This window comes from Heterodontus francisci, chromosome 17 (assembly GCF_036365525.1).
Source record: "Heterodontus francisci isolate sHetFra1 chromosome 17, sHetFra1.hap1, whole genome shotgun sequence".
Lineage (NCBI taxonomy): Eukaryota > Metazoa > Chordata > Chondrichthyes > Heterodontiformes > Heterodontidae > Heterodontus > Heterodontus francisci.
Window position 1 is genome coordinate 7,011,127 of NC_090387.1, and position 24,604 is coordinate 7,035,730.

Sequence of the window (24,604 nt, forward strand, 5' to 3'; positions counted from 1 at the left end):
GCTATAATCCTTACCTTAGGTATCAGTGGTTCTCAAACTATCTTGGTTGTAGAACCCCTTTCAAATTGATCAGCAATCGCAGACTTCCTCATCTACACTATAATACTATATAATTATATAAATGTAACTATATAGATAGATAGTAGTTTAATATATGCAGCATTTTCATATTGAGTATTAATACACTACATAATACACTACATAATACTCATATTATGAACGTTCTGTACATAAAGAGTGTTTTAATAATGCCTTTAAGAAAACAGATATTTACTTACAAATGTCAATGAGATGGGTGGGTCTGCTTGTTCCCCTCCTAGGTGAGACAGCCAGCCCACTCTGCACTGCATGTGTGAAGGCTGCACTCCCCTCCCGGCTTGCATCAAGCCCACCTCCGGCTGCCACCCATTTACTTAAGTGTTCAGTAAACTCTATCAAATTATTTTGTAGACAACCTAGAAAGTTTCTGCAGACCCCAGTTTGAGAGCCATTGTTATACATGTACAACCTGGTGTGGGTCCTAACAGTGTGTTAGCAATCCACCTGTGTATGGTAATTACCTGCACCATTCCAACGAAGTAGGTATAGTTAGATTTATCTGTAAAACCATATTTAAACAATTTATAAATGCACTTTAGAACATGCACCCCACAGTATAACAGCCAGATCCCAGGTGACTGCTGGTCTGAGTTAGCTAATCTTAGTAAGGGAACAAAAGATGTTGCAGTTCACTTTGGTATTCCTGCAATATGCAAGGGAAAAACTGACCGAGTTTCATGCTGCTGATTAGGTGATGACAGTAGTGGAACTCTGGGTGATTTGACTGTCTGTAACCTCAGGGCACTGCAGCCAGTTGTTAGAGCTTCTGTCACACATTGGCTGAGATTAATTTATCAAGCATGGACTGGGAATCTGTCTGGCCTGTATGGTTTAGCTACTTATTATTTTAACCAGTTTAGCTTCCGATTTCCTAATTCCAGGCAGTAGCACTGGATTTGGGGTGGGGATGGTTCTTGGTCCAGAGGAAGGGAAAGGAGATGGACTCAGGAAATTCATATGCTCCTGCTAGCCTGTGGATACAGAGTGGTATTGACAGAGAACCTGGCAACAGGTTGTGAACCCTTTCAATAGGCAGGACTAAAAAAGAAAACATTACTTTTTTTAATGAGGAATAAAATATAAAAATAAGTGTTTTCAATACCTTATTATCTTTCTTTTTATAGAGCCACTGATTCTGTGCGCAGATTTAATTGATAATGAAATCAGTAGTATTCTTACTAGTCCTGCACCTTCACTTATTGCAAGCCAAGATTTTCGATGTTCAGGTATGTACTTTCAACTATTTAGTTTTACCCATCCTAATATGTGCCATGTTTTAAATTATTGCAACAGTTTTCTTGAGTCTCTCATTACCCTTCCCTTTGTAACCTGGTTAATAGAAATTGAGTTATCTGATAGGATGTCCACTAAGAAATATTGAGGCAAATTTTCCTGGGTTAGCATCTGGGGAATATCTATACCTCAGATGCAAAGGTCACGACAAAGAGAGCAGTGATCATGATCCTGGGTACCCCACCACCTCCCTCCCCCCACCCGCCCCTACGCTTGCCCAAACATCTTCCATTATGCAGCTCTGGTTGGCAGGCAGTTTAGAGTCATTATTGTACAGAAGAAAGTCATTCCGCCCATTGAGTCCATGCTGGCTCTCTGTAGAGCGATCCAGTCAGTCCCATTCCCCCGCTCTATCCCTGTGGGTTTATATCCCTCAAGTGCCTATCCAATTTTCTTTTGAAATTATTGATCATCTCCGCTTCCACTATCCTCATAAGCAGCGAGTTCCAGGTCGTTGCCAGTGACTACATAAAAAAGTTCCTCTTCACATCCTCCCTGCATCTCTTTCCCAAAACCTTAAATCTGTGTCTCCTAGTCCTTGTATCATTAGCTAATGGGATCAGCTATTTTTTGGTCTACCTTATCTAACCCGTCATAATCTTGTACACCTCTATCAGATCTCCCCTCAACCTCCTTGCTCCTTGGAGAAATCCCCAGCTTCTCCAACCTAACCTTGTAGCTAAATTCCCTTATCCCTGGAACCAATCTGGTAAATCTCCTCTGCACCCTCTCACGGATCTTCACATCCTTCCTAGTGTGGTGACAAGAACTGAATGCAATACTCCAGTTGTGACCTAACCAAAGTTTTAGAAAGGTTCAGAATAACTCCCCTGCTTTTGTACTCAATGCCTCTATTTATGAAGCCTACGATCCCATTTGCTTTGCTAACTACTCTCTCACTATGTCTTGCTACCTTCAAGGATCTGTGCACATGGACACCAAGGTATCTCTGTCCCTGCACACTCTTTAGAACTGTACCACTTAGTATACATTGTCTCTCCCTATCCCTTCTGCCAAAGTGCATCACCTCACTTTTCTCTGTATTAAATTATTAAATTCCATCTGCCACTTGTCTGCCCATTCTGCTAGCCTATCTATGTCGTGTTGCAGTTGATCAGTATCATTCTCACTGTTTGCCACATCTCCAAGTTTGGTATCATCGGCAAATACTCTGTATTTCAATATTCAAGTCATTTTTTTATACAGTGGTCCAAGCACTGACCCTTGAGAAACACCACTGTGTGCCATCCTCCAAATGCATTCACCAATTTTGTATGCAAGCTGACATTGGATTCCATGGGCCTCAATTTTGTTCACCAGCCTTTTATGTGGTACTTTGTCAAACACTTTCTTAAAATCCATATAGACAACATCCACTGCATCATTCCCTTCATCACCATGGTCTGTTAATTCCTCAAAAAATTCAATTAGCTTATCAAGCATGATCTGCCTTTTACACATCTGTACTGGCTCTCCTTGGTTAACTCAAACCTGTCCAAGTGCCTGTTAATTTGTTTCCTGATTATTGTTTCTAAAACCTCACCCATCACTGATATTAAACTGACTGGCCTGTAGTTACTAGGAATGTCCTCACACCCTTTCTTGAAGAAGGATGTCACACTTGCCACTTTCTAATCCTCAGGCATCTCCCCTATATCTGGGGAAGTTAGAATCTGCTATCTCCACCCCCACTTCCCATAGCAACCTGGGATGCAAACCATTCAGACCAGGTGATTTATCCACTCGAAGCATAGCCTATCCTGCTTATCAGTTTTCACCCCATCCATTAGCTCTACCATCTCTGCTTCTACTGATATTTTTTCACCTTGTTTTAATGTATTACCACATTTATACATGCCCACCAAGAAGATTGTAGTTCTTCCACCCCGATCGACAATAGATGCAAGCTATGAAGTTTTGCCCCTTTGTAGACATACCAAGAAAGACAGTGAATGCTGGAAATATGAAATAAAAATAAAAGGCTCAATGAGGCATGCAGCAAAATCCTATAGAATAACCAATCTCTACTTATATTTCCAATCGATTGCGCCCACTTTACATCCGTTTGCCAGCAGATTGAAAAATCTACCATGCTGATTTCAACTGCGGGTATCTGCTGAGTTAGTCAGTTATAGTTAGGATGGCAATTGGGATGCTAAAATTAGCCTTAGCATCTCTGAGCTAAGGAGGTAAACTCTGCTAGGGTTCCAATTCCTTATTGCTATGCAGTAAGCCCTTCTAGAAATGTGCGTCTGTGTGGCCATTGGGAGAAGACAGAATTAGGCACACTTGTGATAACACCATTGCTAAATAACCCGACACTCATCGCTCAGGCACATCTATAAAGAATGGCACTTGAGAGAGGTACTAGTGGCTGTTATCCACAGAGCCATACTCTAGCACAACGTCTGCATTCAGGATGGGAGGGGAGAAAATTGAAACCAAAAACAAAGAACGTTGGACGTTCACAGCAGGTTGGTCAGCATCTGGAAGAGAAAAAAGTGATATGTTAAAATTTCTGGTACAGAAATCAGCATAATTCATCAATTCGTTCTTTGCCCATGAGTGACACAATTTTTCTCTCCCATCCTCTCTTGAAGGCAATGGAGCATGGTACAAGGGGTATCTGATACATTGGCACCTCAAGGGAGCTGCGGCACAATTATTTCAGCTTTCAGTGACCTAAGTCCAATAAAATAACATTTTCTAAACTCTGATTAGTGAAGGAAGCCTGGTGCAGATATTGTCTTGAAGAAAACTCTCATCTGTCTTGTTTAATCTTGAATAGGTTGTTCAACTGTAGCAGCATCCCTGAATAGTAGAAATTTCAGCAAAATTCTTCAGTCTTGCCCCAACAAATGTGATCGACACAAAGTGATTCAAGAATGTGAGGATAGATACAAAAAGGAACTTAAGAAGTTACTAACCTGTTACAGTACTATAACTGACAAAAGTAAGCAATCAGTTTATCATCATTAAGAATGGCTATAGGCTGTATTCATACAAATACTGTGCAACCAAACTGTTACATTGAGGTGTGCAGCAGCAACGCATGCAACACAATGCCAGGGAGAAACCTGGAGAGAAATTACACCCTTTTAGGTAGCACGCTAGCATTGGAGCCTATATTGACCCTGCACAAACTTTGCAACATAACAGCAAATATTTAGAGTATGGATCACTGTACCAGTATACATTAGGTGCTGTTTAAGTCTCCCGCCTACATATTTTGATTCCTTGCTAATAATACAGATAGACCAGGGTTCACAGTGTTCATTGTTATCCAGTGACCTCTGGTGGAAATTGCACGTGCAGAATCAAGATGATGACTCAGTGTTGCTTGGTGCAGCCATGACCTGAGGAGGATTTCTTCTGTGTTCGAAACAGTCACTCAGGAGTACTGACCTAACAGCTCTGAGTCATGTTTGGAGAGGACTGATCCACTGAGGTAGAATTTTTGGAGGCTTGGGAAGATGTGGACTACAGTGCAAATATTCCAATGATCTATTCCATGGTTTCTCTCTTGATCTTGCCCAAGCCATTTGTTTATTTTTGGGCTATGCATCATTCCCCAACCAAAATAGTAGACAAATGGAATTCTGCCACGTCTGTGTTCTTTAGTCGTGGACATGTGAATGTCAACTTGAGGTAACTTCTTCTGATGTTTCTGTCCTTGCTGTGTGGGTATTTCTAGCTTCTCCTCCGTACTTTCCCCTTGCCAGCTTGACTGAGAATGTAGTATGTTCATCTGGGAATATATGGATGTGAATTTCCATCCTATTCCATGGTGATGCTTCTTGCCCCAGTGCAGAGTGCCACTACAGTAATAGTTTATTACCAGAGTTCTACTCACTACATTAACATTGAATTTCCAAGCCCACAAGGACCTGGGAAGCAACAAAGACTGACTGTCAGCAGCACTGTTAGCTCCCACATTGTGAAGGAACGCAAAAAATGGACGGCCAGCACCTTCTATGATAGGCAAGAGGGAGAAATAAAGGAAAAGGATAAAAATGTGAGTTTATAAATCACAGTAAAAAGGAGAAACCAAAATAAAAGATAAACGGAAAGAGAGATAGCTTAGTAAAGCTTAATAATGTAAAAAAGTCTCAGAAATTATAGAGGAGGATAGCATAAAAAATGAAAAAATTACAGAGTAAATCTAAGTCAAAGGGAGAAAGAAATCTGAAGTGGGATCATCAGAGAGGGACCTCTTCCTAAACGGGCTGTAGTCCATCTTGTTGAGATTACTAAAGCTCTCAGCTTAATTGCTGTTTTATGGCAAGTTGAGTTATGCTAGTTTAATCACAACTATTATAAAGACTCCTCAAAGAATGGGACGTTAACCTTTGAACAATTTATGATTTCTGTACCAAAGTGAAAAAAATTATAATGGGACTTTTTTGCTCACTTCATTTAGCTAGTTCTGTGTTTAGGTCTGGAAATTAACAGCCGAAGGAACTTGATGCAGCTTCTTATGCAGTATCACAGTGTAATTTCCAAGAGCTTATAAATTTTAAAAAGTTCTGTCATATTGTCATTGAAACTTGTCAAATTTTGTTTTAGAATATCCAATGTGTACTTCAAATAATTTCTACATGTAAAATTTTGCTTAGTTTGAAAATTGCATACTGTTCAGTACACAAAAGGGTTCATGTGTAAACACAGACACACACATACAATGTTTCAGTCGAGTCTGATCCATTCGGTTTACCTGATGGAACATTTTGAGCTGTCTGGTAACCTCCTACTAACAATGATGTTTCTCCCCCTCTAAAAAGCCAATGTGTTTTATTTTCCCTTGCGTAATCAGTCAGCTTAGCCAATAAAAGTAGATCTGTCATTTTTGTTTGACATTTTACAAATGTAAAGCTTTACATGAAGCGACAACCCAAAGCCAAAGCTTGTGAGGTTTCAGCAACCTTGTGCTTTGATGCGATTACTTCTGCCCTATAAAACAGGAGTTGTAATTAATAATAAAGAAGGAATATTCTTGACAACAGTTGTAATTTAAAAAATGAATGTATTTGATATGCATTATGTACTGAAGCAGAATTAGTATGCTCAGGAGTCATGCATTTGATTGTGACCCAGGGACCAGTCAAGGGTCTTTCATCAGTGTGCTTGGTAGATACTAGACTTCAAATAGCCAACTGAAAAAAAAAACTTCAGAACATCTTGCGGATTACGGCTATGTATAAAAGCACCCATTAAGGGATACTTCTCTAATGTTGTATTAAAGAATTCTTACAAGTAGGCATACTGGAGTAAGATCCAACAGTATCAAAAGATTAAAGTTTGTCTAATAATGTAATACTATCGTAGATTGATAATGCTTTCAAAGACCCTAAGTAAACTATGGGAGTAAATGTCCCTCGGTGTAGTAAAAGGATACTTTTGCATTGCAACTTATTTCACAGATTCCCTAAGTTTTTCTCTCAGTTCCTCCACCCACTTCTTTTCTCCCACTCCTCTCCTGAAGGTGTTACTGATCCTAGGGAATGGTTCCACAGGCTAGCTTGCAGTACTACCCACAAATGGCCTTTCCTCTTATGTGAACTGAGATAATGGGCAGAATTTTCCTAGCCCGTTGGAGGCAGGTCCAGGAGCAAGTGGTGGTTAAGTAATTTAGAGGTTGTTGAGAAGCCTCTTAAGAGGGTATTTTGGCACTGAATCCTGGATTTCCCAGCCATGGAAGCAGTTCCCTGATCTGTCAGCAACTCGCAGGGTCACTGAGGTGAGTGCACAGCAGAAAGAGATTCTTCAGAGAAATTGACAAGCTGGGAAGACTTTGATCAATTACACCGAAGAACTACAGCCATGGCCCAGTGAAAGACTGCTTGCTGTTCAAAGCACTCCTCTCCGAGAGTGTTTTCACTGCATGACAGCTTCATAGAAGGCACCTCACCTGTCGAGTGCTTCACTCACCTGCAGCTGCAGTTCTCTGCTGCCAACCTTCACCATGCCATGGGAGCAGCTTTTGCAGCTTCACCTTCCACCTCTGCTGAGGATCAGGGGCAGAGGCCATACCAGTACTAACAACTCCAGCAGCAGCAGAAGCAACACCAACAACAGCACCAGCTTCCTTCTGCTTAGCTACATGCCCATCCACATGCCACAAAGGATAGACACTGAAAGGTGGCAAGACCTCCAACACAGGGTCTACAGGCAGAGGATCAACTCTCAACATGTCTGAGCACCAATGGCTTAGGCTCTCACGGCAATACTCCAGTTGAGGCCAAGCCAGTGTTCTATGCAAGTTGAACACAACTTCCTTGCTTTTGTACTCTATGCCTCTATTAATGAAGCTTAAGATGCTGTATGGTCTATTAATTGCTCTCTCAACCTGTCTTGCCACCTTCAATGATTTATACACATATACACCCAGGTCCCTTTGCTCCTGCATCCCCTTTAGAACTGCACCCGTTGTTTTATATTGTCTCTCCGTGTTCTTCCTACCAAAATGAATCACTTCACACTTCTCTGCATTAAATTTCATCTGCCACTTGCCTGCTCATTCCACCAACCTCCTTTTGAAGTTCTCCACTATGCTCCTCACAGTTCACAATGTTTCTAAGTTTCTTATCATCTGCAAATTTTGAAATTGTGCCCTGTACACCAAGGTCTAGGTCATTAATATATATCAGGAACAGCAAGGGTCCTAACTCTGGCCCTTGAGAAACTCCACTACAAAACTTCCTCTAGTCTGAAAAACATTCATTAACCACTACTGTCTGTTTCTTGTCGCTCAGCCAATTTCATATCCATTTTTTGCTTTTTGGAATTCAATGTACAGCACATCAACAGCATTACCCTGATCAACTTTCTCTGTTACCTCATCAAAAAAACTCCAACAAATTAGTTAAACATGATTTGCTCTTCACAAATCCATGCTGGTTTTCCCTAATTAACCCACATTTGCAAAGTGACCTTGACTGTGCCCAAACTATCTTTTCTTTAAAGGCAGCCCATTGTTCAGTTACCATTTTGCCTGCCAACCTTTGATTCTAATTTATCTGGGTTTACCCCATTGAAGTTGGCTTTCCCCCAGTTAATTATTCTTACTCTGGATTATACCTTGTCCTTTTCCATAACCAACCTAAACTTTATGATACAATGATTACTGTCCTCTAATTGTTTTGACGCTTGATCCACTCGGCCCACCTCATTCCCAATTCTCGGTGCACGTTGGTCTTCCTCTATTGTATTATCTCCTGGTTCCGACATCCCTGCCAAGGTAGTTTAAAACCTCTCCAAAAGCAGTAGCAAATCGCCCCACAAGGAAATTTGTCTCAGTTCTGGCCTATCAGTGCCTCCTTTCTCGTTGGACTGGAAACATACTGCTGTAGAATATTCTCCTGAGCACACTCCAGGAATTCTTGCCCCCTCTGCTCTTTACACTACTACTACCCCAGTCTATATTCGGATAATTAAAGTCCCCCATTATAACCACACTTTATTACCTGTACCTCTGTAATTTCCTTGCAGATTTGTCGCTCTACATTTTTCCCACTAGTTGATGGTCCATGGACTATACTGAGCAATCTCATTACACCTTTTTTGTTCCTCAGCTGTAGCCAAATAAATTCTGTCCTTGACCCCTCTGGGACATCCTCTCTCCAGAGCTGCAATCTTCTGCTTAATCAAAACTGCCACCCCTCCCTGTTTCCTTCCTTTCCTGTCTTTCCTGAACACCTTGTATCCAGGAATATTTAACACCTGGTTCAAGGAAGGCCTCCATTATCACCACAACATCATCCCTCCGTGTGGCAATCTGTGCCTGCAGATCACCAGCCTTAGTTGCCACACTCCTCGCATTCACATTCGTACACAGTAATCCTAATTTAGACTTTATTACTTTCCCTCTTACTCCAACCCCACCCAAGACTATTTCCTATGCTGCAGCAATCTGTCTCTCCCAATTCTCTGCGCACCTTGGTCTTCCTCTCATGTATTATCTCCTGGTTCCCACATCCCTGCCAAGTTAGTTTAAAACCTACCCAAAAACACTAACAAATCGCCCTGCAAGGAAATTTGTCTCAGCTCTGTTTAGGTGCAACTGTCAGGCAATACAGATCCCATCTCCTCCAGAATTGGTCCCAGTGTCCAGGAATTTAAAGCCCTCTCTCCTGCACCATCTTTCCAGCTAGGCATTCATCTGCTGTATCCTCCTATTTCTATACTCACTCCTGCGTGGTACTGGGAGTAATCAGGAGATTACTACTTTTGAGGTCCTGCTTGCTAATTTCTTACCTAGCTCCCTAAACTCTGACTACAGGACCACATCCCTTTTCCTACCTATGTCGTTGGTACCAATGTGGACCACCACCAGTGGCTGTTCACCCTCCCTGTGCTCTGTGTTCTTTAGTTCAGTGACATCCTCGACCCTGGCACCAAGGAGGCAGTACACCATCCTGTACTCACATCTGCGGCCACAGAATACCTGTCTATTCCCCTATCAAATCTCCTATCACTATTGCACTTCCAGTCTTCTTTGTGCCCTCTCGTGCAGCTGAGCCAGCTGTGGTGCCATGGTCTTAGCTATGGCTGCACTCTCCAGATGAACCAGCACTTTCCTCAGTATTCAGAACTGAATATCGGTTGTAGAGTGAGAGGCACTCGGGATTCCTGTACTACCTGGCTGATTCTTCTTGGCTGCCTGGTGGTCACCCCTTCCCTCTCTCCCCGCATACTCTTAAGCTGCGGGATGACCACATCTACAAACGTGCTATCCACGAAGCTCTCGAACTCATGGATGCTCCGCAGTGACGCCAGCTGTTGCTTAAGTTCCAAAGCCAAAGCTTGAGCTGCTGCAACTGACAACACTTTCTGCACATATGGTTACCCAGAACACGGGAAGCATCCTGGAGTTCCCAAATAGCACAGGATATGCACTGCAGAGGTCGGAGCAGCCCTGCCATACCTCTGTCTATTAGATAATTAACCTTGCGACTACTGCTTCATCAATGCCCTTCCATCATAAGGTCAGAAGTGGGGATGTTCGCTGTTGATTGCACAATGTTCAGCACCATTCAAATGCTAAATGCAAATTTGACTAGCTTTTAGAAAAAGATTCACCCTTAACATTAACCCTTAAACTCTCACACTTACCAAATTCCCAAGCTCACACTCTGCCTCAAGCTGCATTCAGTCTTGCTCGTGCTTGCTCTCTTCTGCAAGGAGAGAAAACAGAGGTGCAATGGCTTGTGTGGAGAGGAAAGGAGATCATTTGTGAAAGGTGACTATGAGGCATGGGTGCGCAAGAGTAATAGGCTGAGGGTGAGTGTGAGTGTTGGCTGCTCAGATGGGGATATGAAGTGCATGCGGGGAGAGCACTGAGTGGTGCTGCAAGGTGCGTTAACCTGAGGAGTGATGTCCCTGTGAATGCTGAGCAAGCAGGAGTGTGGGGCTTGGGACCTGAAAGTGTTACGCTGCTCATCTGTCATGCCCTCCTGAGGTCCTGGATCCTCTTGGTACACAGTCTCCAGGTTGGAGGGAGCACGTTCCTGTTCCTGAGTTCTTCGGCCACTTCCATCCATGCCAGCTTGGGTGGAGAGGTTGTCCTCTTCCTCTGTCCTTGAAAGAGCTCAACTCAATGCAGCCCCTCACCTCCCTTAGCTGGACCTTCAGGTAAAAGTGGAAGACCTGGGGGATGACCTTCCCAGGTCTCTTCTCCATTACTGTGGGTGCTGCAGCCTGAAAAATCCAACTGCTCTGAGCTTCTCTGAAACATGCTGTGGTCCCTTTAATTAGAAATCCTTCTTTTGACAGAATGGATGCATTATCCTGCCCACCCACCCGAATTGGGCAGGAGTACGGAGACTGGCTCTGAATAGGTTTGCTCTAGGAAAGAGCAACCATAATTCCTGCTGGGCATGAGCTAATCACAATTCGTGACCCCAGTGCTTGAAAGCAGGAACGAACAAACTTTTAGCTCTCACTGTCTTGTGGTTTTACAAAGAGTGTTACTATATATTTCTATATATTTCCTATATAGACAGGGCTAAATTGTGGCGAGTCGAAGAGACTTAGTAGTTGGCAGGAAAAAAGACAGAGGCGCAAGGGGAGAGCCAACTGTGCAACAGCCCCAACAAACAAATTTCTCTGCAGCACCTGTGGAAGAGCCTGTCACTCCAGAATTGGCCTTTATAGCCACTCCAGGCGCTGCTTCACAAACCACTGACCACCTCCAGGCGCGTATCCATTGTCTCTCGAGATAAGGAGGCCCAAAAGAAGAAAATTTCCTATATATATATCTATTTCCTATACCTGTGGAAGAGTCTGTCACTCTAGAATTGGCCTTTATAGCAACTCCAGGCGCTGCTGCACAAACCACTGACCACCTCCAGGCGCTTACCCATTGTCTCTCGAGACAAGGAAGCCAAAGAAGAAGATATATGAAATATAAAATGTTTGTAATCATTATTTTAACATTATTGCAATTCATGCATTAATTCACATCACCTGTGATATAGTTTTTTTAGAAGTCAGTCCTGTTCTCGTTATACCTCAAAACCGGAGATCTCAACAAAGGGATGCCCCAGATGAGACATTCCAGAACCAGTGTCGATCAGATGTTTCTGTATAACATAATATCACTAGAGGTCAAGAAGCTTCATCGACCTTTTGAAAATCTTCTACATTTGGGTGACATACAGTGCTTTCGAATTACCACCTTCAGGAAGGGAAATTGGGAATAATTTTAAAATCAGTTTTACCACAATGCAGTATTATAAACTCCAACCTAAGCTACTGCACTGTAATACAATTTGTGTAAAGTTTCAGTCTGACTCATTTTGTAGCACTCTCATTTCGGGGTTAGAAGATGGTGGGTCCAAACCCTGCTCCCAGTCTTGAGCATGTAATCTAGGCTGACTCTGCAGTGCAATACTCAGGAAATTCTGCATTGTCCAGAGTGCCATCCTTTGGATGAGATATTAAAACCAAGCCTGTCTTGTTCAGTTGGATGTAAAAGATGCTATGACACTTTGTAAAGAAAAGCAGTGAAATCTCCTGGTGAAATGCCCAACGTTCCTTCGACAACCAGCAAAAAAGCAGATTAACTAGTCATTTATCTTGCTGTTTATGGGACATTACTGTGTACAAGTTTGCTGCCTTGTTTACCTACACAAGAACAGCGGCTATACTTCAAAAATAAACAGTATGTGAATTGCTTTGGAACATCCTGAGGCCAAAATGAAGAACTGTGATTCTTCTACCTTTGCAAAGCCTTTTAATCCATTTGTCAATGACACTTCATTCACAGGTTCTATAAGCTTAATTAGATGCCTTTCATGCTGAACTTTGTGAAATTCTTTGCACAGAGCTATGTATAATCATTTTCATAGCGTCATTTACAGCATAGAAGGAGGCCATTTGGCCCATCGGGTCCACACTGGCTTTCAGCAAAGCAATCCAGTCAGCTCCACTCAATCTCCGTAACCCTGCAAGTTTATTTCCTTCAAGCACCCATCCAATTTCCTTTTGAAGTCATTGATTGTCTCTGCTTCCACCACCCTCATGTGCAGTGAGTTCCAGGTCATTACCACTCGCAGCGTAAAAAAGTTTTTGTTCACATTCCCCCTGCATCTCTTGCCCAAAACATTCAATCAGTGCTCCCTAGTCCCTGTCAATTAATGGGAACAGTTTTTCTTTGTCACAATTAGTTTGGTAAGATAATCTTGATAAGGGAAATATGATTATGATAAATGTTATACATGATTTGTAAGTACATAGAAACATTATAAGGTTTATAATAATGATTTATTTTGCAGAGGTTCTTTTGACTCCAATTAAAAAAACTGCATCTCACATGACAAATTTCCACAGACAAACAGATTTTATAACCCGGCCTAAACCAGCTACAAAAGATGTTCACATAAAAAGTAAGTATGGTTCTTGCCACTGCGTACTGCATTACACCTTTGAGTCTGGGCCAAAATTCAGTTCAGATGTGCATTAGAAACAATGTTCCCTTTAAGATGCATGCATGCGCATGCGTATCAATGTTAAAACGACCATGCAGTGCAATAAGTCGGTCATGCACAGCAAACAGGAATCTGAGGAAACATTAGTTAGAACTAATCTGCTGCAACTCTGCAAATAATACAGCATGACCTGGACATTCTGACTTGAGTTGATAAGGGGCAAGTAACATTCATTGCCATACAAATACCAAGCAATGGCTGTCTCCAAGAAGAGGTAATCTAACCACCCCCCCTTTCACGTGGCATTATCATCACTGAATATCCTACCATCAACATCCTAGGGGTCATCATTGACCAGAAACGTAACTGGACCAGCCCATTAAATATTGTGGCTACAAGAGCAGATCAGAGGCTAGAGATTCTGTGACAAGAAACTAACTTGGAAATCCCCCAAAATCTTTCCACTATCTAAAAGGCACAAGCCAGGAGTGTGATGGAATACTCCCCACTTGCCTGGATGAGTGCAGGACCAACAACACTCAAGAAGCCTGACACCATCCAGGACAAAGCAGCCGCTTATTTGGCACTTCATCCACCACCTTAAGCATTCACTCCTTCCACTGTCATGGCTTCAGTGTGTACCATCTATGGGTTGCACTGCGGCAATTTGCCAAGGTTCCTTCAACTTCCAAACCTGTCACTGTAGCACCTAGAAGAACAAGGACAACAGACGCATGAGCTCACCACCAACTGCAGGTTCCCTTTCAAGTCACACACCATCCTGACATAGAACTATATTCCCCTTACTTTATCATGGTTGGGTCAAAATCCTGGAACTCTCCCTATCAGCACCGTGTATGTACTTACACCACTTGGACTGCAGAAGTTCAAGAAGGCAGCTCACCACCACCTTCTCAGGGATGTTTCAGAATGGACAATGAATGTTGGTCATGCCAGCGATGCCCACATCCCATGAACAATTACAAAAAGATAAAGAATCCTTGCATGTGACAGGCTGGAAATGAGCAACCAGCAGTAGTTGTGATGGGAGGATGGAAATCTCAAGTTACTGCGTGGTCATAGGAACATAGAAACAAAGGAGCAGGAGTATGCCATTCAGCTCATCGGGCCTGCTCTGCCATTCAATACGATCATGGCTGATCATCCACTACAATGCCTTTTTCCCACACTCTCCCTATATCCCTTTATATCATTGGCATTTAGAAATCTGTCAGTCTCTGCTTTAAACACACTCAGTGACTGAGCTTCCACAACCCTCAGGGGCAGAGAATTCTAAAGATTCACAACCCTCTGAGTAAAGAAATTTCTCCTTATCTCTGTCCTAAGTGGCTTCTCCCTTATTTTGAAATTGTGTCCCTTGGTTCTAGACTCCCCGACTAGGGGAAACATCTTACCCGCATCTACCTTGTCTATCCCTTTAAGTATTTTGTAGGTTTCAATGAGATCACCTCTTATTCTTCAAAACTCTAGAGCACACAGGCCCAGTTTCCCCAAACTTTCTTTACAGGACAGTCCCTCCGTCCTGGGAACAGGTCTGGTGGACCTTTGTTGCACTCCCTCTATGTCAATAATATCCATCCTAAGGTAAGGGTAAGTCCATTGAAGTGAAGAAGGAGCAGCGGGACCTTAGGGAAGCCTTGCGAAAAGGTGCCCCAAACACCCAAAAAGCCACGAACGGCTCCTCGACCGCAACTTCAAAGCGCCCGCGGGAGATGGCTCGGAGAGCATCTGCAGCGCACTGTCGGCAATGCTGGTACCGGTGCCCGAGGATGTCGCTCACCTCCCGAAGGACGCGGACAAGACTTACAGGCGTCGATGGTGGGAACTGAGGAAATGGCTTATTACCTGCACCCCCTTCCACCCCCCCCCCCCCAGTGCCTTCCCAGCTCCACTCTCTCAGCTCACCCCCCCCTGCACCCCCCTCCCCCCTCACAACCCCTACCCAGCACCCCCCTCGCACCATCTTCCCCCTGCACCCCCTTTTCCTGCACCCCCCTACCCCCTTACAGCCCCCTTCCCAGCTCCCCCTCGTATCCCCCTCCCTCCACCCCTCCCCCTCGCACCCCCTCCTCCCACCGGCATCATCCCACACCTGTGTAGGGGCCCTAACAACCACACTGCCTTGTGGGCGTCTCAGGAGAGACCAAGGCTAAGGGAGTAAACCCGAACAGAAAATCCGGAGCGATACCCCGTAGGCGGTCATGTATCACCTTTGGCCTGTTTCCGGCAGTCCCTGCAGCCATATCGGTGCCAAACTTCATGCTCTGCACTCCTTTGGACCCCACCAGAAAGGCCGAGAGGGGGGTTTTGACGATTGGGCAACTCTCAACCTCCATTTACCCAGGCATGCGCCATGGAGAGATCACTCCATAGTTACCTCACAGCGACTGAAACAACGCGGAAGGCAGCAGTTACGGGTTATAAATCCAGCACAATTGGCGTAGAGATTTGGCGCCACGGGTTGCCTTTGTCGGTGGGAGAGGTCATCGCACCTCACTGGACAGCTACCGCCCGCCTCAAACCGGGCAGCCCCCGGTCAATAAGGTTCTGTCCCGCCACAGTCCACCTGCTTCAATAGGTGCTTGGAGCTCAGGGTCATTGCCCGAAAAGCGGACTGCAACGCCGCACCAAACAACATGAAAAAAGGAAAGAAGGTACCAGCCCTTCGCTTTGCAAGCTGGAACGTCAGAACTATGTGTCCTGGCCTGTCGGAAGACCTTACACAAATCAACAATTCTCGGAAGACCGCCATCATTAACAACGAGCTCAGGAGACTCAATGTAGACATTGCAGCACTTCAGGAGACACGCCTCCCCGCGAGTGGATCTCTAGCAGAACAAGACTACACCTCCTTCTGGCAGGGCAGGGATCCTGAAGAACCAAGACAGCATGGAGTGGGCTTCGCCATCAGAAACTCCTTGCTCAGCATGATAGAGCCTCCCTCAAATGGCTCGGAACGCATACTGTCCATCCGACTGCTCACCAACTCTGGTCCTGTACACCTACTCAGCATCTATGCTCCAACACTCTGCTCCCCACCTGAAGCTAAAGACCAGTTCTACGAGGAACTCCATAATATCATTAGCAGCATCCCCAACACCGAACACCTGTTCCTGCTGGGGGACTTTAATGCCAGGGTTGGGGCCGACCATGACTCATGGCCCTCCTGCCTTGGGCGTTATGGCGTTGGAAGGATGAATGAGAATGGGCAGAGACTGCTTGAGTTGTGTACCTATCATAACCTCTGCATCACCAACTCGTTCTTTCACACTAAACCCTGTTACCAGGTTTCATGGAGGCACCCAAGATCGCGTCGTTGGCACCAGCTAGACCTCATCATCACAAGGCGAGCCTCCTTAAACAGTGTTCAAATCACACGCAGCTTCCACAGTGCGGACTGTGACACCGACCACTCCCTGGTGTGCAGCAAGGTTAGACTCAGACCAAAGAAGTTGCATCATTCCAAGCAGAAGAGCCACCCGCGCATCAACACGAGCAGAATTTCTCATCCGCAGCTGTTACAAAAATTTCTAAATTCACTTGTAACAGCCCTTCAAAACACTCCCACAGGGGATGCTGAGACCAAGTGGGCCCACATCAGAGATGCCATCTATGAGTCAGCTTTTGACCACCTACGGCAAATGTGTGAAGAGAAATGCAGACTGATTTCAATCTCATATTGAAGAGCTGGAACCTGTCATAGCCGCTAAGTGCATTGCACTGTTGAACTACAAGAAAGCCCCCAGCGAGTTAACATCCGTAGCACTTAAAGCAGCCAGAAGCACTGCACAAAGAACAGTCAGGCGCTGCGCAAATGACTACTGGCAACACCTATGCAGTCATATTCAGCTGGCCTCAGACACCGGAAACATCAGAGGAATGTGGACCAACCATCAAGAAGATCGCCCCCCTCAAATCTAAATCAGGGGACATAATCACTGACCAACGCAAACTAATGGACCGCTGGGTTGAGCACGACCTAGAACTGTACTCCAGGGAGAATGTTGTCACTGAGACTGCCCTCAATGCAGCCCAGCCTCTACCAGTCATGGATGAGCTGGACATACAGCCAACAAAATCGGAACTCAGTGATGCCATTGATTCTCTAGCCAGCGGAAAAGCCCCTGGGAAGGACAGCATTACCCCTGAAATAATCAAGAGTGCCAAGCCTGCTATACTCTCAGCACTACATGAACTGCTATGCCTGTGCTGGGACGAGGGAGCAGTACCTCAGGATATGCGCGATGCCAATATCATCACCCTCTATAAAAACAAAGGTGACCGCGGTGACTGCAACAACTACCGTGGAATCTCCCTGCTCAGCATCGTGGGGAAAGTCGCTCTAAGCAGTCTCCAGAAGCTGGCCGAGCGCGTCTACCCTGAGGCACAGTGTGGCTTTCGTGCAGAGAGATCGACCGTTGACATGCTGTTCTCCCTTCGTCAGATACAGGAGAAATGCCGCGAACAACAGATGCCCCTCTACATTGCTTTCATTGATCTCACCAAAGCCTTTGACCTCGTCAGCAGACGTGGTCTCTTCAGACTACTAGAAAAGATTGGATGTCCACCAAAGCTACTAAGTATCATCACATCATTCCGTGACAATATGAAAGGCACAATTCAACATGGCGGCACCTCATCAGACCCCTTTCCTATCCTGAGTGGCGTGAAACAGGGCTGTGTTCTCGCACCCACACTTTTTGGGATTTTCTTCTCCCTGCTGCTCTCACATGCGTTCAAGTCTTTTGAAGAAGGAATTTTCCTCCACACAAGATCAGGGGGCAGGTTGTTCAACCTTGCCCGTCTAAGTGCGAAGTCCAAAGTACGGAAAGTCCTCATCAGGGAACTCCTCTTTGCTGACGATGCTGCTTTAACATCTCGCACTGAAGAGTGCCTGCAGAGTCTCATCGATAGGTTTGCGGCTGCCTGCAATGAATTTGGCCTAACCATCAGCCTCAAGAAAACGAACATCATGGGGCAGGACGTCAGAAATGCTCCATCCATCAATATTGGCGACCACGCTCTGGAAGTGGTTCAAGAGTTCACCTACCTAGGCTCAACTATCACCAGTACCTGTCTCTAGATGCAGAAATCAACAAGCGCATGGGAAAGGCTTCCACTGCTATGTTCAGACTGGCCAAGAGAGTGTGGGAAAATGGCGCACTGACACGGAACACAAAGGTCCGTGTGTATCAAGCCTGTGTCCTCAGTACCTTGCTCTACGGCAGCGAGGCCTGGACAACGTATGTCAGCCAAGAGCGACATCTCAATTCATTCCATCTTCGCTGCCTCCGGAGAATACTTGGTATCAGGTGGCAGGACCGTATCTCCAACACAGAAGTCCTCGAGGCGGCCAACATCCCCAGCTTATACACACTACTGAGTCAGCGGCGCTTGAGATGGCTTGGCCATGTGAGCCGCATGGAAGATGGCAGGATCCCCAAAGACACATTGTACAGCGAGCTCGCCACTGGTATCAGACCCACCGGCCGTCCATGTCTCCGCTTTAAAGACGTCTGCAAACGCGACATGAAGTCCTGTGACATTGATCACAAGTCGTGGGAGTCAGTTGCCAGCGTTCGCCAGAGCTGGCGGGCAGCCATAAAGGCGGGGCTAAAGTGTGGCGAGTCGAAGAGACTTAGCAGTTGGCAGGAAAAAAGACAGAAGCGCAAGGAGAGAGCCAACTGTGTAACAGCCCTGACAAACAAATTTTTCTGCAGCACCTGTGGAAGAGCCTGTCACTCTAGAATTGGCCTTTATAGCCACTCCAGGCGCTGCTCCACACACCACTGACCACCTCCAGGCGCTTATCCATTGTCTCTCGAGATAAGGAGGCCAAAGAAGAAGGTAAGGGGACCAAAACTGCACACAATCTAGCCAAGGTTCTCTCCAATTGAAATAAAAACAAGAAATGCTGGAAATACTCAGCAGGTCTGGCAGCATCTGTGGAGAGAGAAGCAGAGTTAACGTTTCAGGTCAGTGACCCTTCTTCAGAACCTTCCTCTGAACAAGGGTCACTGACCTGAAATGTTAACTCCACTCTCTCCACAGATGCTGCCAGACCTGCTGAGTATTTCCAGCATTTCTTGTTTTTATTTCAGATTCCCAGCACCGCAGTATTTTGCTTTTATCTATACAATTGAAGCAAGACTTCACTATTCCTGTACTCAAATCCTCTTGCGATAAAGCTAACATACAATTAGCCTTCCCAGTTGCTTGCTGCACCTGCATGTTAGCTGCTGCACCTGCATGTTAGCTCTCAGTGACTTATTGACGAGGACACCCAGGTCCCTTTGTATATCTACACTTTCTAATCTCTTAACATTTAAGAAATACTCTGCATATCTCTTCCTCCTGCCAAAGTGGATAAGCTCACATTTTTCCACTTTATATTCCATCTGCCATGTTCTTGCCGATTTACTAAGTCTGTCCAAATCCCCTTAAAGTCGCTTTGTATCATCCTTACAACACACATTCCCACCCAGTTTTGTGTCATCTGCGAACTTGGAAATATTACATTTGGTCCCCACATCCAAATCATTGATATATATATATTGTGAACAACTGGGGCCCAAGTACTGATCCTTGTGGTACCCCACTCGTCACAGCCTGCCAATGCGAGAATGACCCGTTTATTCCTACTCTCTGTTTTCTGCCTGTTAACCAATCCTTAATCCATGCCAGTATATTACCTCCTATCCCATGTGCTTTAATTTTACTAACCAACCTCCTGTGGGGGACTTCTGAAAATCCAAGTATTCTACGACCACTGACTCCTCTTTATCAATTCTGTTAGTAACATCCTCAAAAAGCTCCAACAGGTTTGTCAAACATGATTTCCCATTCACATCTGTGTTGCCTAATCAGATCATTATTATCCAAGTGTACATTTATCACATCCTTTAGAATAGATTTAGCATTTTCCCTACTACTTTTTTTTTTCTTTTGGGCCTCCTTATCTCGAGAGACAATGGATACGCGCCTGGAGGTGGTCAGTGGTTTGTGAAGCAGCGCCTGGAGTGGCTATAAAGGCCAATTCTAGAGTGACAGGCTCTTCCACAGGTGCTGCAGAGAAATTTGTTTGTCGGGGCTGTTGCACAGTTGGCTCTCCCCTTGCGCCTCTGTCTTTCTTCCTGCCAACTACTACTGATGTAAGGCTAATAGGTCTGTAGTTCTCTGTCTCTCGCTCCCTTCTTAAATAGTGGGGTGCCATTTGCTACCTTCCAATCTGCAGGAACCGTTCCAGAATCTATAGAATTTTGGAGGATGATGACCAATATATCCACCATCTCCGTAGCTCCCTCTTTCAACACTCTGGCATGTAAAATATCAGGCCGTGGGGACTTATCAACCTTCAGCCCCATTAATTTCTCCATTACAACCCTCTTACTAATACTAATTTCCTTCAATTCTTCATTCTCCCTAGTCCCTTGGATCTCTAATTCTGGGAGATTTCTTGTATCTTCCTCAATGAAGTCAGACACAAAGTAATCAGTTGGCTTCTCTGCCATTTCTCTATTCCCCATTATAAATTCTCCTGACTCTGCCTGTAATGGACCCACATTTATCTTAGCCAAACGTTTCTTTTTTACATACCTATCAAAGCTTTTACAGTCGTTTTTATGTTTTTTGCTATTTCACATTCATATTCTGTTCTCCCTTTCTTCATTAGTTTCTTCATCCTCCTTTGCTGCATTCTAAAATCCTCCCAATCCTCAGGTTTACCACTGTTTCTGGCAATTTTATAGGCCTTTTCTTTTAATCATATTCAATCCTTAACTTCCTTTGTTTGCCACAGTTCACTGACTTTTCTTTTTGGGATTTTGTGCCTTGAAGGAATGTATAGAAACATAGAAAAATAGGAGCAGGAGTCGGCCATTCAGCCCTTCGAGCCTTCTCCGCCATTCAATACGATCATGGCTGATCATCGAAACTCAGTTCCCTGTTCCCGCTTTCTCCCCGTATCCCTTGATCCCTTTAGCCCTAAGAACCATGTGGGCGGCGCAGTGGTTAGCACCACAGCCTCACAGCTCCAGCGACCCGGGTTTAGTTCTGGGTACTGCCTGTGCGGAGTTTGCAAGTTCTCCCTGTGACTGCGTGGGTTTTCGCCGGGTGCTCCGGTTTCCTCCCACCGCCAAAGACTTGCAGGCTGATAGGTAAATTGGCCATTGTAAATTGCCCCTAGTGTAGGTAGGTGGTAGGAGAATGGTAGGCAATATGGGATTAATGTAGATGGGGATGTGGTAGGAAATATGGGATTAATGTAGGAGGGGATGTGGTAGGGAATATGGGATTAATGTAGGATTAGTATAAATGGGTGGCTGATGGTCGGCACAGACTCGGTGGGCTGAAGGGCCTGTTTCAGTGCTGTATCTCTCTAACTATATCTAACTCTTTCTTGAATATATTTAATGATTTGGCCTCAACTGCTTTCCGTGATAGAGAATTCCACATAGTTGCTGTAAACTATGTAATAATTCTTTATGTACTGTCATACCTTTTAATGTATTTTCCCAATCCACCTCATACCGTCATAATTTCCTTTGTTCAAATTTAACACCCTGGCTTCAGATTGAACAACCTCACTTTCAAACATAATATAAAATTCTATCATAATATGGTTACTCATCCCTAAAGGTTCTTTTACAAGAAGATTATTAATTAGCCCTTTCTCATGACATAATACTAGATCTAAAATCGCCTGTTCTGTAGTCAGTTCTTGAACATACTGCTCTAGAAAACCATCCCTAACACACTCCAGAAACTTGTCCTCCACAGCATTAGTGCTCATTAGGTTTGCCCCGTCTATATGCAGATTGAATTCACCCATGATTACTGTATTACCCATGCTACATGCTTCTCTAATATCCTGATTAATACCATGCTTCACACTACCACTATGGTTTGGTGGCCTATAAACACCTCCTACCAATGTTTGCTGCCCCTTGCTGTTACTTAGCTCCACCCAAACAGATTCCACATTTTGTTCTTCCAATCTGAGATTCTCCCTTACTAATGTACTGATCCCATTCCTTATTATCAACACAACACCACCTCTTTTTCCTTCTTGCCTGTCCTTCCTAAATGTCGAATATCCTTGAATATTCAGTTCCCAGTCGTGGTCACCCTGTAGCCACATTTCCATAATGGCGATTAGATCGCACCCATTTACCTCTATTTGTGCCTTTAAATCCTCTCATGTTGTGAATGCTGCGTGCATTCAGTCAGAGTGCCCTTAACCTTGTCTTCTTGACATTCTGCATTCTAAGCCTCGTTGATACTTGCCTTTGTTTTGCTTGCTTTGTAATTTCACTTGCTACTTTTATACTTGCTGTTACCAGCTTTACTTCCTTCCAATTTGAGCTACCCTCAGGTTCCCATCTCTCTGACAAGCTAGTTTAAACCCTCCCCAACAGCATTAGCAAATCTCTCTGCGAGGATATCAGTCCCGGTCCTGTTAAGGTATAGCTCGTCTATCTTCGACAGGTCACACCTGCCCCAGAACCGGTCCAAATGCCTCAGAGAACTGATGCCCTCCTTCCTACACCAATTCTCCAGCCACGTGTTCAATCGATCCATCCTCCTATTCCTTTGCTCACTAGCACATGACACTCGGAGTAAAGCTGAGATTATTGCTTTGGAAGTACTGCTTTTTAATTTCCTTCCTAACTCCCTAAAATCTTCTTTCCTCACCTCATCCCTCTTCCTGCCGAAGTCATTTGTACCAATGTGGCCCGCAGCCTCTGGGTGTTCACCCTCGCCCAGAAGGATGTCCCGCAGTCGCTCTGTGACATTCTTGACCCTGGCACCAGGGAGGCAACACGCCATCCTGGAATCACGTTTACTGCTGCAGAAATGCCTGTCTGATCCTCTGACTATCAAATCCCCATCACTATTGCTCATCCACTCTTCTTCCTCCCCTCCTGTGTAGCTGAGCCACCCGTGGTGCCACGCATTTTTCTCTGGCTGCACTCCACTGAGGAACCATTGCCCTCACCAGTATCCAAAATGGAAAACCAATTAGCAAGCAAGATAGACACAGGGGATTCCTGCACCACCTGCCTGGATCTCTCAGACTGCCTGGTGGTGGTTGGCCTCCCTATGTGAGTTTTCCCTCATTCCCCTCTGCAATACCATCCAATATCAGGGTGGTCACAGAGGAGAATCCCAACTCAGATGTCTGTTGATTTACTACCACCTTGTTTTTGTTGCTGAATATTAATCATTTAAAAATGTGCAATGATAGATTATGTTCTTTTGCATATTGGACTGTCGGGGGTGTTGTTAGTATTTTCCCACAAAGAAACGTTTTACCACATTGAAGTATTATAAACTCCAACCTGAGCTACTGCACTGTAATACAATTTGTGTAAAGTTTCAGTCTGACACATTTTGTAGCACTCTCAGGGTTAGAAGATGGTGGGTCCAAACTCTGCTCCCAGTCTTGAGCATGTAATCTAGGCTGACTCTGCAGCACAATACTCAGGAAGTTCTGCCTTGTCCAAAGTGCCATCTTTTGGACAAGATATTAAAACCAAGCCTGTCTGTTCAGTTGGATGTAAAAGATGCTATGACACTTTGTAAAGAAAAGCAGTGAAATCTCCTGGTGTACTGCCCAACATTCCTTCGACAACCAGCATAAAAGCAGATTTACTGGTCATTTATCTTGCTGTTTATGGGACATTACTGTGTACAAGTTGACTGCCTTGTTTACCTACACAAGAACAGCGGCTGTATTTCAAAAGTAGAATCGTATGTGAAGTTCTTTGGGACAGCCTGAGGCCAAAATGAAGAACTGTGATTCTTCTACCTTTGCAAAGCCTTTTAATCCATTTGTCACTTCAGTCACAGGTTCTATAAGCTTAATTAGATGCCTTTCATGCAGAACTTTGTGAAATTCTTTGCACAGAGCTATGTATAATCATTTTCATAGCGTCATTTACAGCATAGAAGGAGGCCATTTGGCCCATCGGGTCCACACTGGCTTTCAGCAAAGCAATCCAGTCAGCTCCACTCAATCTCCGTAGCCCTGCAAGTTTATTTCCTTCAAGCTCCCATCCAATTTCCTTTTGAAGTCATTGATTGTCTCTGCTTCCACCACCCTCATGTGCAGTGAGTTCCAGGTCATTACCACTCACTGCGTAAAAAAGTTTTTGCTCATATTCCCCCTGCATCTCTTGCCCAAATCTGTGCCCCCGAGTCCTTGTACCATCAGTTAATGGGAACAGTTTTTCTTTGTCACAATTATTTTGGTTAAGATAATC

The 24,604-nt window shown here is 44.5% G+C and overlaps 1 protein-coding gene across 1 annotated transcript in view; it reads left to right on the forward strand.

Moving 5' to 3' along the window:
* terb1 (telomere repeat binding bouquet formation protein 1) overlaps positions 1 to 24,604 on the forward strand; it is a 131,735-nt gene that overhangs the window by 96,739 nt on the left and 10,392 nt on the right. Inside the window, exons 14-15 of the mRNA XM_068049861.1 lie at positions 1,224 to 1,325; positions 13,167 to 13,277. Of these exons, the coding sequence (XP_067905962.1) occupies positions 1,224 to 1,325; positions 13,167 to 13,277 (213 nt within the window). The remainder of the gene's footprint in view (positions 1 to 1,223; positions 1,326 to 13,166; positions 13,278 to 24,604) is intronic.